Genomic DNA, 14,081 nt, shown 5'->3' with positions numbered 1-14,081 from the left:
AATTATTGTTACAGTCAGAAAAGCAGCCCACCAAACCAGCTCCACCATACATCATGTGCCCTGTGCTTGATTATCCTCGTTGCTCCTCACAGGCAACCCCTACTGCTTACGCCGGCGGCGACCAAGAGGGAATGGCAACGCAATAGTCGTAGTTCTTGACGACTCCGGAACCTACGCTGGGTTAGTAACCGCGACTTGTGGAGCCAGTGGCCTTGATTGAGACTTACAATCCGATCCTACCGAGGGGTTCCACGCCACAAAGCGAGCCTGTGGGATCTTGATGTTATTCACAAACTGATCGCAAGGACTGGTGTCAGCTACAATGAAGCATCCGCTGGTTAGCAATTTTCTGGGGCGGGAAAGGATGTAGAGCGATGTCACCTTCGGTGGCGTTTGCGATGACCCAACGGGTGCAGCTTGAGACTTGACCTAGCAGTTGATCAGCATATACTTGAGCAAGAACCGGTGATGGTAGAGTCCTCACCTGCGGGCCGGAAATGTTTGACACCCGTGCAGAAAGTGTAACCTGGTTTGTCGTGTCAGTCGACGCCAGATGAGCGGATTTATCGAGTTAACTTGACATACCTGTGTGGAAGTTCTCGCATTCTGTCCCAATATCCGGATTCCACTCGTTGAGGTGCGTCACATTGACCCCAAACCAGAACGCATAGTCCGCGCAACTCCAGCCGGGCTCAGCAACGGTCTCTCGTACGCAGTACTCGGTCATATCCGGCCATCGTCGCTCGTCGGGCGACACGCAGTAGCGGTATCCGCCCTGGAGCTCGCACTCGCTGTCAATGCCAGCGGTGATCGCAAGATCCGGGTTCCACTCCTTGAGATCATCCAAGCTGACATCGTAGATCGCAGCAACGTCCTCGCAGTCGTACGTCAACGTAGCATTCAGCTCAATCGGCGCTTCTGCGTAGTTTGCGCAGTCCTTACGTGTTCCTTTCGCAAGGGGATTCAGCACGCCCAAGTTAGGAAGTAAATCTACCCGCGTTGGGCTCGGCATGGCTTCAAAAGTCTCAAACTCCACGGTTGGCGTGCTTTATGATGAATGTTAGCTGGTTTCTGAGAAAGGTTTTGGCTTCTGTCAAGACTCACGGGTGGATCGCGGTTGTTTTGGGCGAAGGCATGTCGACCTCGTCCTCGGGGAACGGGTGAACCCAAGAACCACCGGGATTCGAGGCGCAGAGGATGTAGCCCCTAGATGCAAAGTTGTCGATGTATTCGCAAGCTTGACCGAGCTCAGGGTTCCAGGTCACGACCTGCGTCCAGCTGATGTCGTTCCTCGACGCCACGTCCCGGCATTTATCACCCTTGACCATCTCGTACGTTTTGCAAGAAATGCTGTCGGGAATACAGATCGTTCCAGAACTGGGGAAGTTGGAACAGAACGCCGGAAGGTGGTTGGCGGTGAGCAGCTGTGAAGTACTAACACCACGACTCTTGGAAATGCTCAAGCAAGTGTCGCCGGACTGTATGGTGTACGTCGTCCCAACGCACTCGGGGGTCGATGTAGGTTCAGAAGTTGGGCTAAAATTACGTTGGTGTCAGTCAAGATCGTGAATCTCCACAGATAACTTCAATTTGACCGTGAGAATGACTGACGGAATAGCCCACGTAGTTTCTGCTGGTGTTGTAATGGCTATGGTGGTGCTGCCGCAAGACGATGTCAAAGATGAAAACTTCGATGCTATCAGCTCGTCCGATGCAAGAGGTTGTTGGATGCGCAACGCAATGCTTGAGAGGAAGCAATTGTCGCAGGGAAGAGTCGGCTCTTTACTCATGTTGGTTAGTTTCAACCCATGGGCTTTCGTTAAACCCATTGAAACATTAAACGCACCTGGGGCTGCCGATGTTGTCATCGCATCTGGGTCCATGTGAAGGGCGTCGCGAATTGCAGCATTGCATCTTCGACCAGACCTTGAAGATGAACATGAAGTTGTTAGCGAGCCAAATACCACCCGCAGAGTTTGAAAAACATGAACTTACGAGTCCTGGAGACAAACAGCTTGGTATGCCTCATAACGCTCCTGAAAGTCATACGTGGCTAGATACGACCACCCTTCATGGTCAGTGTACCTGCTATTGCCGCATGCGCCGGCAACTCTCCGCTGGTACGTCGTGAGAGCAGTGGTACAAGCGGTGGTGCACAATGAAATCAACACCGCATCAGTCTCGTAAAAGGCCGCATCAATATCCAGAAGCACGGCATCGCAATTGACGCCTTGGTTCAGTACTTGAATGCAGGAGCTGGAAAGGCCATCGGGAGTATTCGTGATGTTGGCAAGATAGACAAGACCCAATGCCCCGGGAATATGGCTAGCCAGTAAGGCCAAAGAAATACTAAGGACCACCATCTCTGCTCCAGAATGAACAACTACGGCAGAAGACAGAAGAGTCAATCTCGAGGACTTAGGAACGGATGAGTCCTCAATCTCTAGTGTTCAAATGGCCGGGATCTCAGAGACGGACTCGGAAGAGTGCAATCGCTTAGTCCGTTAGCAGACTTCAAATGGCGACCAGCGAGCGGGCCCCTCATTCACCTTCTCACGAAGTATTCCAGGCAAGTTGCTGATGGATCTGACATTCCGGGCATGGATGCAATTCTCGATGTTGCATTCGAGTGGCCCCTGCCTCTGTGGGTCCGTCCGCGTCCCCTGCAGCGTGCATTATTGCAGCTTACGCCCAGAGAATTGACGAGAAGTGCCACCCACGACACGCGTGTAGAGGTACATCTCTTTAGCTCACCGTGGATTTCAGTCGGTCTGCCCTCGTGGGAACGAGATCCCAGTAAATTTGTTCGCACACTGAAGGCCGAGAATGTGGCGATCTCGGCTCATGTCCTGTTTGGGTCAGTCAGCCTATGAGCTCGCCGACCACCAAATACGTACAGGCACCGACTCAGATTATTGCATCCTAAGGCTTTCCCGTTGTCCTTGCAATAGAAATCATCAGGTAGGGAAGGATACTATCCTACCGCCCACGTTTCAAGGCAACCTTTCTCAATCTTTGACACACTTCATGCCAGTAATTCAGGAGATCTTCTGCGTCCACCAGACCATCTAAACTCCTCCATCATGGGGCTGTTTACATTGTCTGATCCGCCTCAACCTAGGCTACTTTCCTTGTGGACTGTAATACTCTTCTTGTCATTCTTTGCGCAATCTGCTTTTGGCTCAAGCCTGACGCCCGTATCTCCAAATCCGTCTGTTTCTGGGCACCTTCTTTCTGAACGTCAAACCGGATGCTCTAATGAAAACCCTTGCAGAAATCCCACAGCATGCTGTAATGGGAAAAGGTGCGTCTCTTCATGAAGTGAATGTGCGTCCACACCGTCGAACCGGGCTAATCTCAACGTAGTGGCTTTGTACGTGGCAAGAGATCTCTCGGGGTCAGACAACGCTTCCTGAGCCCTCACTAATGATGTTTTAGTGTGGCTACGAGGAAGATCACTGCGGTCCCGATTGCGTTTCTGATTGCGACTCCAAAGCCGACTGCGGCGCGTACGCTGATCCACCTGGCAAAGAATGTCCTCTGAGAGTGTGTTGCAACAAATGGGGTAACTGCGGCACCACCGAGGTAATGTCCATTATGAACAAGGACAAGAAAGTTCCTGCTCGCTCTTTCCACTTCTGACTTACATACTGATCGCATCTGTAGTCTTTCTGCGGTGACGGATGCCAGAGCAACTGCGAAGTCCCCGCTGTCACCACGGGCCATGATGGTGATGTCCGCGATCTCGTCATCGGCTACTTCGAAAGCTGGATTCTCCTTCGGAGAGGCTGCTCGCAGAGAGACATAAGCCACGTGCGCTTCGACTCTATGACGCACATCAACGTGGCCTTTGGCTTCATCAAACCCGACACCTACGAGATTCATCCTATTCGCGGCGCCACCATCGCTGGTTTCCAGACCGTCACGAACCTCAAGCAGCGCGCGCCCGGTCTCAAAGTCTGGCTTGCTCTAGGCGGCTGGACCTTCAGCGACAACGGTACCGATACGCAGCCAGTATTCGGCGACATTGCCAGCACGTCACTCAAGCGAAGCATTTTTGTCGACAAGCTCCTCCGATTCATGACAGAGGTTCGTAGCTTCGACGACGTCTGATTGATACATGCTGACGATTTTCTCTCGGATCATAGTGGGGATTTGATGGGTGAGCTTCGTTGTGCCGTCTATTATTTCCGCTGTTAACACGCGCCCAGAGTTGACATTGACTGGGAGTACCCTGGTGCGCCCGACCGCGGTGGCCAGACCAGAGATATTCAGAACTTTGTTCTCTTGATGAAGGATATCTGGTTTCGTTTCCAGGCAGATGGTAAGGGACTGGGGGTCTCCTTCACCGCGCCGACCTCTTACTGGTATATGCGTTGGTTTGACATTGGCGCCGTCATGCCGTATGTTGATTGGGTCAACCTGATGACCTATGATATGTAAGTCACGATCTCAATCGTGGTGATCTCGACTAGAAAACCGGCCTGCTAATTGAGATCTAAATCCAGTCACGGAAGTTGGGACGAGGACTCTGACTGGATCGGGCCGTATGTCTATGCCCACACCAACCTCACTGAGATAAAGCATGGTCTCGATCTCTTGTGGAGGAACGGTGTGCCGGCAAACAAGGTCAACTTGGGCCTTGCCTTTTACGGCCGAACTTACAAGCTAGAAGACCCAGACTGTGATACCCCAGGGTGTGCTTTCGCGGACCCTGGAACGGCGGGACAATGCTCGGTAAGTGCCACTTCCGTGTATCTGGACACTCATGTATCTTTGCGTGTGAAGTACGAACTGTTGGCTCACATCATTGTAGGGGACTGGAGGCTATATGTCATACCAAGACATCGAGTACACTATCGACAGCAACAACCCGACTCCTGTCTATGATGAAAAAGAGAAGGTCATGTACTTCAAGTGAGTATCAACGTCTGAAATTGTTTTCTTGTTGCATTTCTGACGACGTTTATCCAGATATCGGGGCGATCAGTGGGTATCATACGACAACGAGAAAACCATTCGAGAAAAGGTCGAATTTGCCAATGACTTGGGGTGAGTAAAAAACAAGCCTTACCGCATCATTCTTGTAGCGCTAACAGCGGTGTCGCGCAGACTTCGTGGACTTTTCATCTGGGCCATCGATCAGGATAATTTGGACAACGATCTTTTGAACGCTGTTTTGCAGCCGGACGGCCTCGGGAAGTTCAAGAAGAGAAACGGAGTTGGCGCAGACGGCTCCGATTGGAAGAAGGTTGACCTGGACGGACGTTGTTTCTGGTCAGGTAAGCAATGGCCCAGCTCATGATATGCCGCACTGCGGAACATCACAGCTCACACACCTTCAGGCTGCGAGGACCCTTGTCCCACCGGAACGAACACAATCGCTACCGTTCGCTGCGCTCAAAAGAAGAAGGGCTCCAATACCAAGAATCCCATGATCAACCTGTGCTGTCCTCTGGCAAACTCTCCGGACCCAGAAACCTGCCGCTGGAGCGCGCCTAACCTTTTTTGGGGCTTGATCTGCGAGTCGACGAATTCCTGCGACGTTGGAGAGGAGCGCATCACCTCCAGCCAGTACTACATCAACGACAAGGGTGAAAACGATGCCTGCCTCGAGGGTCTCGCGGACTACTGCTGCAAGATCCAGGAGGGCGGCACGCAACTCTGCGAGTGGGACGAGGGCAACTGCATCGAGGTCGACCAGAGCCAGATCCTCAAACCGAAACCCAAGGGGAACGATCCGTGCGGCACCGGGAAGAAGTTTACCACGTTCCGCAAGGGCAAGTGCAAGAAGAACCGCTGGGAGGCCCTCTGCTGCGACACCGACATCGACACGTCGTCCTGCCGATGGCGGAACGACATGAACGACAATTGCAACCCCGAGTGCCACCAAGACGAGGTCAAGTTCGGCACCCACGCCGAAGGTGGCGGTCGCAACTGCGAGTACACCATCCCCGGCTCCGCGTCGATCCACAACATGCAGGGGCAGAAGCAGATCGTCTGGCCGGGCCTGTGCTGCGACCGCGACGCTTTCAAGGTGGAGCTTAAAAGCCTCCCAGTGCCGTTGGAGAACCTTTTCCCGGACGCCGACAAAATCCCGGAATCCGACGACCAGTCCTTCGGTGTCGAGGTCGACCAGACCATGGGAGGTCGGAAGTCCTCGAGCAGCAACGACAACCCCAACCTCAACTCCTTCGGCTGGCACATCATGTCAGGGCCCGAAGAGCAGATTAGCAGCATCGACAAGCGCGACGGCTCGCACTGGGAGGTCTTCGACTGTGACGAGGAGTTTCATGACGGTCGGCAGCATGCCAAACTGGTGTGCACCGACGAGTCGGAGGACAGCAACTGCGGTACTCTCTTCAAGGGTGGTGTCCCCAACACGGTCTTGGAGATGCCGGAGCATTGCGGTCCTGGCAAGTATGCTCTGGCGGTCGACATCGACCTGGTGAACGACGACGTTCCGGTGGCCCTGCCCAAGCTGGTGAAGAGGAAGCTCCAAAAGAGAGGGATGGAGTTCGAGAGGCCGAAGGTGTACAACTTGACTTTCGACTATGACTACTCCGTTCTTCAGGGTCGCCAGGACAACAAGGTCAGACTGCGGGTTGATTACAGCGACAACCCGGGTTATTGGAACGAAATCGTTGGTAAGTAACTGGATCTGCCCTTTCAACCCCTTCCTGTGATATTCATGTTGCTAATTCCGCAACCAAGCCTCTCCTCCTGGCAAGACGAAGCGAGATGTTGCCATGGAAGTCGACTCAGACCACGGCGGTTCATGGGAGAGCTACCTGGAGCACCGATGGCGTACCGAGAAGCGCTCCACCCCCGAACACGAGAAGCATCTCCTTCACGAGCGGTGGTTCTCCCTTGCGCTCGTGGACTGGATCAACAAACAGAAAGACGTCGATATTGACTACGACCTCGTCCGCCACAGCGTCCGGGAAACCTTCGTCTGGAATCTTTTCAGGGACAGCAAGTCGTGTCCGAATTTGGACGCGTCTGCACACATTTGGACCGAGTTGACCGTCAACGTCGACACTTCGGCCGTCATTAGTCTCATTGGCGACTTGTCTAATCTCAAGTCCTTCGACCAATCTCACGCGACGTTCCGAAACAAGGGAGACGTCGAGGCGAGTTTCAACTTCGTGGCGAACGCCGAGTTGAGATTCAGTACTGGACCTGCCGAGCTTGCTGGTAAGAGCCGCCCCATCATATTCGCTTTGCACTTCTGCGCCATGACGTTCGGGCAAGGATCGTAACCCGAGAATTATCGTGATGCTAACGATATGCTTCCCAGGACTCGCCCCGCTAGGTGCAAGCTTCCAGATCCCTGGAATATTGACTTGCGGTCCTCAATTCCGCTTGATCGGAGAACTGAACGGAAAGGCATCAATCGATGCGTGAGTCATAGAATCATTCGAACCGTGTCCCCCGGCTAACAATACACAGCAACGCCCGAATCTCCTACAAGGTGGCGAAATGGGACTTCATGCAGCAGTATCCGCCCAAGGAGGATTGGTCGGACCCTTTCAATCCTGACAAGAAGGAGAAGGCAGATCTCGAAAACGAGCAGAGAGGAAAGTCCAACAGCACGAAGCCGCAGTTCTCATACAACCTGCACGCGGAGGGCATGGTAGAGGCCGTCGTGTAAGTGACCCCAGCACGTTACCATGAGCGACACCAAAGGCATTGCGGTCTTCAATAGACTAACCACAAACGACGCAGTACTCCCATGATTACCTTCGGAATTGTCTTCAACAGCGAACTGGGTGTTCCAAATGCAGCGGTACGAAGCTACACCCTCCGAACCACGAGATCCCGTGACTGACAACAAGATAGATTGATATGGGCGTGGAGGCTTCTGCCCGTCTCTGGGGCAGCGGCGGCACCAGCGATACCATTGCCTGGGAGTACTGCTACGGAGCCGAGGCCCATTGGGCTGTATTCGGTAGGGCATCAGCACCGTAAGTCCCATGACACAGAATGAGTGAGGGAACACGTAAAACTGATATTGGAATGCAGGACATTGTTCAACATTCCTCTGAGTCGACGCTGGGATCTAGCTTCTGATACTGTAAGGCAACATGATTCCTTCCTACATTCTGGCGCTTACAGTCTCACAGATTGATATTATACCTTCTCAGTGCGGTTCTTCAGAAGACTAATCTTTCACGCTATCGTGGAGGACTAACAAAGGTGGAACTCTTTATGCTGCTAGTTAGCTGTATCTAAGGGTATAAAATACTATTTGTTTACTATCTACTATTGTTTATATACTATGAGTAAATATTTTATTAATAAGGTGCTGAAGTCTTACTCACTAGTTGTCCTTAGATATAACTTATACTTATAGCAGGTTTAATAGTTCTTATTACTTATTCTTAAGTGTATTTACTGATATTTTTAAAGACTAAACTAATAGTAACTTCTTGTCACGGTCTATGGACCGGTGTTCGGTGTTACGACCCGACAGGCATGACACGTTGGAACAACCCCGCCTGGCATCTCGGCGGCTAACGCAGAACATATGTAAGCAGTAACACAGGTGTAACCAGGAACCATCGGGAAAGGAGGAACTATGGTACAGGTCACGTGACTTCGGGAACAGCATGGATACAGGGCAAAGATGGATATGTTGGATATGTCCGCTATCCCAGCTATCCATGGATATGTTGGATAGCACGGATATCCTACATAGCCACCACAAGAGATACTGTGCAGAACTTGTATATAGTATGACCTGAGGTAGCGTGGGCCCACGGGACGGGTCGGGGCAGGGTAGGGTTAGCCAGGCAGGCAGGCAGGCAGGCAGAAGGTGGCATATAGACCAGGGCTACAGGAGCATGTAGGGAGGGGACAAGCAAGGGACAGCGCATAACATATATATAGCTACACAAGGCATGTAGTGCAAAGGGTTAGTAGGAGCAATGTTGCAACTCGTACTTCCTTTCTCAAATGAGAATCCTCAGATGAGGAAGGAAGGTTTCTTGTTCATCTCAGCTGCATCTACATGTCCTTTTATCTTCGACCCTGATATCCTATCCCTTGATATCCTATCCCTTGATATCCTATCCCTTGATATCCTATCCCTTGATGTCTTACTCCAGTGCCGAACATAGCCGAGAGCATCCCATGTGACAGGCCTAGCCTGTTACATGTAGATAGAATAGTTAGATTAATAGATAGTAGTAGTAGTAGAAGTAGTGAGCTAGACTAGCGAAGTTGATAGAGGAACTAGTGCTATGCCATGCCCTCGGGGGCATCGACCAGCTCATGCCCTCGGGGGCATAGAAAGTGCCACGCCCTCAGGTAGAAAGTGCCATGCCCTCGGGGGCATCAACCAGCTCATGCCCTCGGGGGCATAGAACGTGCTATGCCCTCAGGTAGAAAGTGCCACGCCCTCGGGGGGTTCAACCAGCTCATGCCCTCTGGGGCATAGAAAGTGCCATGCCCTCGGGGGCATAACCAGCCGAAGTTAGGAAGCTTCATAGCCTCCCATAAAGCTCCGTTCGAAAGCTTCCGCCTGGAAAGCGTAAAAGAGTCTGTGCCTTTGCTGACCTACATCTTCCCTAGCATCGATATCCAGACGCCTAGCAGGCCAGTCCCACCGTTAGCCCTCGCAGACGCTCAAGTTATAGATGTGCCCACCTGCATAGCTCTCCCAGAGCCTGTATGAGTTGCTGCTTAGCCCGGTCCTGTCTATCTCAAAAGGAGGGATACAATCGCTCGAAAGATAGCAAAATCCCTAGAAGGAGGAGGATAGTATAGAGCACAAAACGACAATCCCAATAAGCATATAGAGCTGGCCAACAGGGAGCACCATACATATATATACGGCCTCAGTAGGAGTAGGAATAAATATATTCACCGATAGATAGATGAACACATGAATAGAGGAAGAGGAGATCGAGGGTAGAGAAAACGGGGGACGCGTAGGAGATAGAAGAGGGTTGGATAGCCTTAGCTATCGACGCGTTTAGTCTAGGCGTGTTTGTCCGCGAGAAGTAAGACCCTGGCCGGAAGCGGACTAGTGTATGATGTCGCGTTAAGAGTGAGACCAACGCGTCAAGGAGGGGCAAGACAAGAAGGCCAGCTAACCATAGGACAAACTATCACAAACTCCATCGTCCCAGATAAAGAGTATATCAGGGCACCAGTGAGCAGACATGCGCGCAAAGCCTCAGTCAGTATATAGACATTTGTAAAGGGTAACAGGAAGCATGTTTGCTTGTGGTATACAGCAAGATGTGCAACTCAGACAGCGCAAATTCATCGTTAATGGGCAAGGGAGAGCCAAGGGAGGACCTCAGGTAGGTCCGGGGCCCTGTTGGTCCCGACCCACTCCATCGGAATAACCCAGGGCCCGACAGCCGTTGATTATGTAATAGCCAGTTGAGTATCCAACCGGCCGAGCAGATCACTCTGAAATTATGAGTTTGGGGAAGCAAATCGCAAATAGCCCTGCGCATAACGTTCTACCTAGGATAAGGGCAGATGGGATAGTTTAGATAGGAGCGATCAAAGTGATCTAGAACTCAAACAGGCAAGCATCATATAAACAGGCAACATTTTTTCCAAGGAATTTTATCACAACGTTAGGATGTTATTGTTCCGCAGAGCACGATCATCAACACCGCCACCTAGACAAGACCTCGGAGCAAAGGTCAACATAAGACGCGCTATACTGCAGGTTAAATATATCTACATATCATTATGTATAAACAAGTAGCCGGATCACTACGACTTCTCTTTCTAGTTGTAGTCATGCATGGGTTGGGCCATGATACCTCAGCTCTAAGGAGTGTATTTCCAACCTTACAACAGACCCCATGTTCAACATCTCTCCCCAGACTAGTTCCTCAACCAGAAAACAGGAGGGAGCACACGCAGTATAGACAGGCATAGCTTGTCCTTACTGCCCTACACTCGTCAGATACCTAGGGCGTCCCAGGAGCTAGCACAGCCAGTGACCCAGCCAGTTAAGGGCGCCAATCCTGAGTATGAAAGACGTGCGATTATGGGGGTAGGACAGCTATTTATCCAGAGGGCGACTAATAGTGCGTATAAGTGTTCATAGCACCCCCTATCATGGGTGTATTTCGACGCCTGATCTATTTATTACCTTACGGCATGACCTATAGTTATGCCGCCGCTGCTGCTGCTGCTGCTGCTGGACGAGAACACGCTAGCTGTGGTGGGGTGAGTCAGCTCCCTCTGTTGCATAGCCGTCCCCCACCCAGCACATAAAAACATAGAAGATTAGTGTACTATAGTAGCCTCAGACCAATCGCATCCAGCCGCCCTGCCAAATACACACCCCTTCCAAGCATCCATCATCCTATCTTCCCGTCTCATTTGTGCACACATCTCATCTGATCAGGAGCACTCCCACCCCTTTAACCACCTATCCCTAAGCCCCCAGGGGCAAGAAAGACAAGAAAATTAACGAAGAAACAACAGGAACAGCCAGCACAGGCTATCAGGCGGCAGTTGAAAAATACATATCACCGCAATGGCCAGAGTGCTCAGCGAGAAGCGGAAGAGGAAGTGTGATGAGGGCGATAATAAGAAAGCAGCAACAGCGCCATCAGCATCAGGGCTGAGGAAGCGGGTCCGGGCCAGGAGAGAAGATGAGATCAGCTCCCCCTTTACAGAAACATCGTCCGCGCGAGAACGGGCGCAACCTTTCCTCCTCGCCGTTGCCAGGATGCCCATCGACGTGCTGGACACAGCCTGGAGCGTCGGCAGGAACCGCCCTATTAACGCAGCCCACGTCCAGGAGCTGTTACACGCATTCAGGAGCGGCGGGCTGGAACGGCGGGCGCCGGAGAACCGGATCACCGTCCTCTGCAGCGCCGAGGCAGTCAGCCTTATGCAGCAGGACGGCGGCGGCATAGAGGGGCGAGAGGAGGACGACGGAGAGGACGGCAACGATGATAACGACAGTCCTTGCGAGCTCTCCTTTTTACACTGGGCCGAAGTGAGCGGGGGCAAGGCCGAGGTCATGGCCGGCCAGCACCGTATCCAGGCGCTACGCGAGTACGTCAAGGAGACGGGCGCACCAGGCTCCGACCTATGGTGGGCGTGCGAGCTGTACGACAAAGGTATAGCCCCCAAGCTCAAAGCATGAGCCCGTGTTCACAAGAGGCTAACGGACGCCATGGAAACCCAAAGACCGCCTGCCGCGCGACCTGAACGTCAAGCTCCGCGTCAACAGGCGCGACCCAAGCCTGCCCGACAATCACGGGCAGATCTGGACGCAGCTTGCGTCCATCGCCTGCATAGGAGGGCAGGCAGACGGACAGCTAGGCGGGGAGGACGCCGCCGTAGACCAGCACGTCGTCGAGGCACTCCGCCTCGGCGGCGAGAAGCATTTCCCAACGCGGAGGCTCGTTACGTTGTGGAACCACCAGAGATGGCGGCCTGTCACAACGCAGTGGTGCTGCACAAGGCTGGGGTTAGACACCTTCAATATCTCATACTTTGAGTGGATTGCCAGCCTCCGCATCGACGAGTACTGGATTGATGCCCTCAACGAGGTTCTCAGCGTTTTAGCCGACCTACCCGCGGACGAGCAGGTCTACATCACGCCCGCCGACTGGGACAGGCTCTCAACTTGCCAAGCCGCCCCCAATATCACGAGCGTATTCTACACGTCCGGACAGCAGCAGGCGGGGCTTGAAGCACGTACACGGGTCGACGGGTTCCTCGCGAACATGGACGATCACACCTACCACCTCGTCCATGATGCCATCACAAACTCGCTGGTGCTTACGTTCCCCGACCTAAGGCGTATCCTCCACTGCAAGAAGACGGAGATCCAGATGGCCGTCCGTGTGCTCTGCCACGTGATCTGCTGGATCAGTCCAGAGCAAGCTACAGCCGTCGACAACGTCAGGCCCAAGGATAGGAACAAGCCCCTCCTCCGGGAGCACCTGTCGATAGCGCTGGACGAGCTCGCCTCCCGTAGGGGCTGGGCTCCCGGGGCCTTCCCCGCGATCGCAGCAGTACAGCTCCAGAGACGTATTCTGGACTTCGTACGGGACAACCTAGCCGAGTTCCGGGCGCTGGAGCTGCTCCCACTCCTGGATGATGACGCGATAGGCGATGAGGGGCAGGACAGCGAAGACGGCTTATACGGGCAGCGCTTCAAGCACGTGGCGTGGGCGCGTCTGCTGAAGATGGTGCGTCAGTCAACCGACAGGGAGGGCTACACGCTACGCCCGTTGTGGACGACGGAGTGCGCAACAAGGAGAAGCGAGCGCCAGGCCAAGGCCTCTACCCTCGTGCAGGGGTTCTGCGCCAATCTGTTCAAGCTCGCCGGCCAGCAGGACGTCGCCGCTAGACAAGCTACCCAGCAGAAGGTGGAGGAGCTCGTAAACGCCTACCTCACGCCCTCCAACGGATCTGCAGCAGCGCTGGACTGCCCTGGCGACGAGGACCAGCCGACACAGGACGCGCCCGCCATCACCACTAAGCAGTCTGCGCGCCAGCGCCAACAGAGCAGCAGCAACAACAATAACAATGATGATGATGACGACGACGATGCTCGAGATGTTTCACAGCCCAGGCGCCGCAACAGTATTCCCTCCTCCCCCTCCCCCCCTTCCTCGCCGCCGCCGCCGTCACATCAACAGTGGCGCCCTCTGCCTTCGCCCAAGGGGCCAGCGACCACCGCCAGCCAGAAACCAGTTCCACGCTGGAAGCTGGGGCCTAGAGCTAGGAAACCAGCCAGAGCAGTATAGTAGCAGTCGTGGTCGCGTCTGCAGGCCTGGGGATCCCTTGCATACCTTACATAGACAATTCGTTTGGGAAAGTTGATCTGAAGAACGCTGCAAGCCAGCCCGTTTGAAACGTAGCCAATAGAAGATGCCTCAGCAAATACCTGTGCCTCAGCAAATACCTGCGCCCGGCGGGCACATACAAAGAAGGTTGTCTAGTTTCACACTAAGTGGGCCCCCAAATTCTAGGTGTGCCCCAGTCTATCCCTTACTGAGGTCGTCATCATCAGCTTCACGCCCGGGAGGGCATTTGTGCAGACCGTACATTCTTAGGCAGACCACTGTCAGGCCAATTCG

At 53.3% G+C, this 14,081-nt stretch overlaps 3 protein-coding genes across 3 annotated transcripts; 2 read left to right on the top strand and 1 right to left on the bottom strand.

Annotated features, from left to right (window-relative positions):
• Nucleotides 1–106: 106 nt before the first annotated feature.
• On the bottom strand, nt 107–1,328 carry CGGC5_v006752 (LysM domain-containing protein; the record flags this gene model as incomplete). The annotated part of the gene is made up of 6 exons (XM_032019620.1): nt 107–171; nt 228–317; nt 382–429; nt 485–526; nt 586–1,046; nt 1,105–1,328. The coding sequence occupies 6 exons, from the start codon at nt 1,326–1,328 to the stop codon at nt 107–109; spliced, it is 930 nt and encodes a 309-aa protein (XP_031883144.1).
• A 1,988-nt stretch (nt 1,329–3,316) lies between these two features.
• Nucleotides 3,317–8,168, top strand: Cht10 (putative chitinase 10; the record flags this gene model as incomplete). Its single annotated transcript, XM_066151744.1, has 18 exons — nt 3,317–3,321; nt 3,367–3,373; nt 3,439–3,546; nt 3,667–4,089; nt 4,149–4,162; nt 4,212–4,439; nt 4,509–4,737; nt 4,817–4,917; nt 4,975–5,052; nt 5,113–5,282; nt 5,346–6,647; nt 6,715–7,197; nt 7,301–7,403; nt 7,453–7,650; nt 7,729–7,789; nt 7,843–7,967; nt 8,026–8,077; nt 8,127–8,168. 18 exons carry the CDS (start codon nt 3,317–3,319, stop codon nt 8,166–8,168), a joined length of 3,729 nt encoding a protein of 1,242 aa, XP_066008641.1.
• Nucleotides 8,169–11,515: 3,347 nt separating this feature from the next.
• CGGC5_v006750 (uncharacterized protein) lies at nt 11,516–13,748 on the top strand (the record flags this gene model as incomplete). Its single annotated transcript, XM_066151743.1, has 2 exons — nt 11,516–12,107; nt 12,178–13,748. 2 exons carry the CDS (start codon nt 11,516–11,518, stop codon nt 13,746–13,748), a joined length of 2,163 nt encoding a protein of 720 aa, XP_066008643.1.
• Nucleotides 13,749–14,081: the final 333 nt, after the last annotated feature.

This window comes from Colletotrichum fructicola, assembly GCF_000319635.2.
Source record: "Colletotrichum fructicola Nara gc5 chromosome Unknown KSG_Nara_v1_contig04, whole genome shotgun sequence".
In the NCBI taxonomy this organism is placed as follows: Eukaryota; Fungi; Ascomycota; class Sordariomycetes; order Glomerellales; family Glomerellaceae; genus Colletotrichum; species Colletotrichum fructicola.
This window is presented reverse-complemented; position numbering and strand designations above follow the sequence as displayed.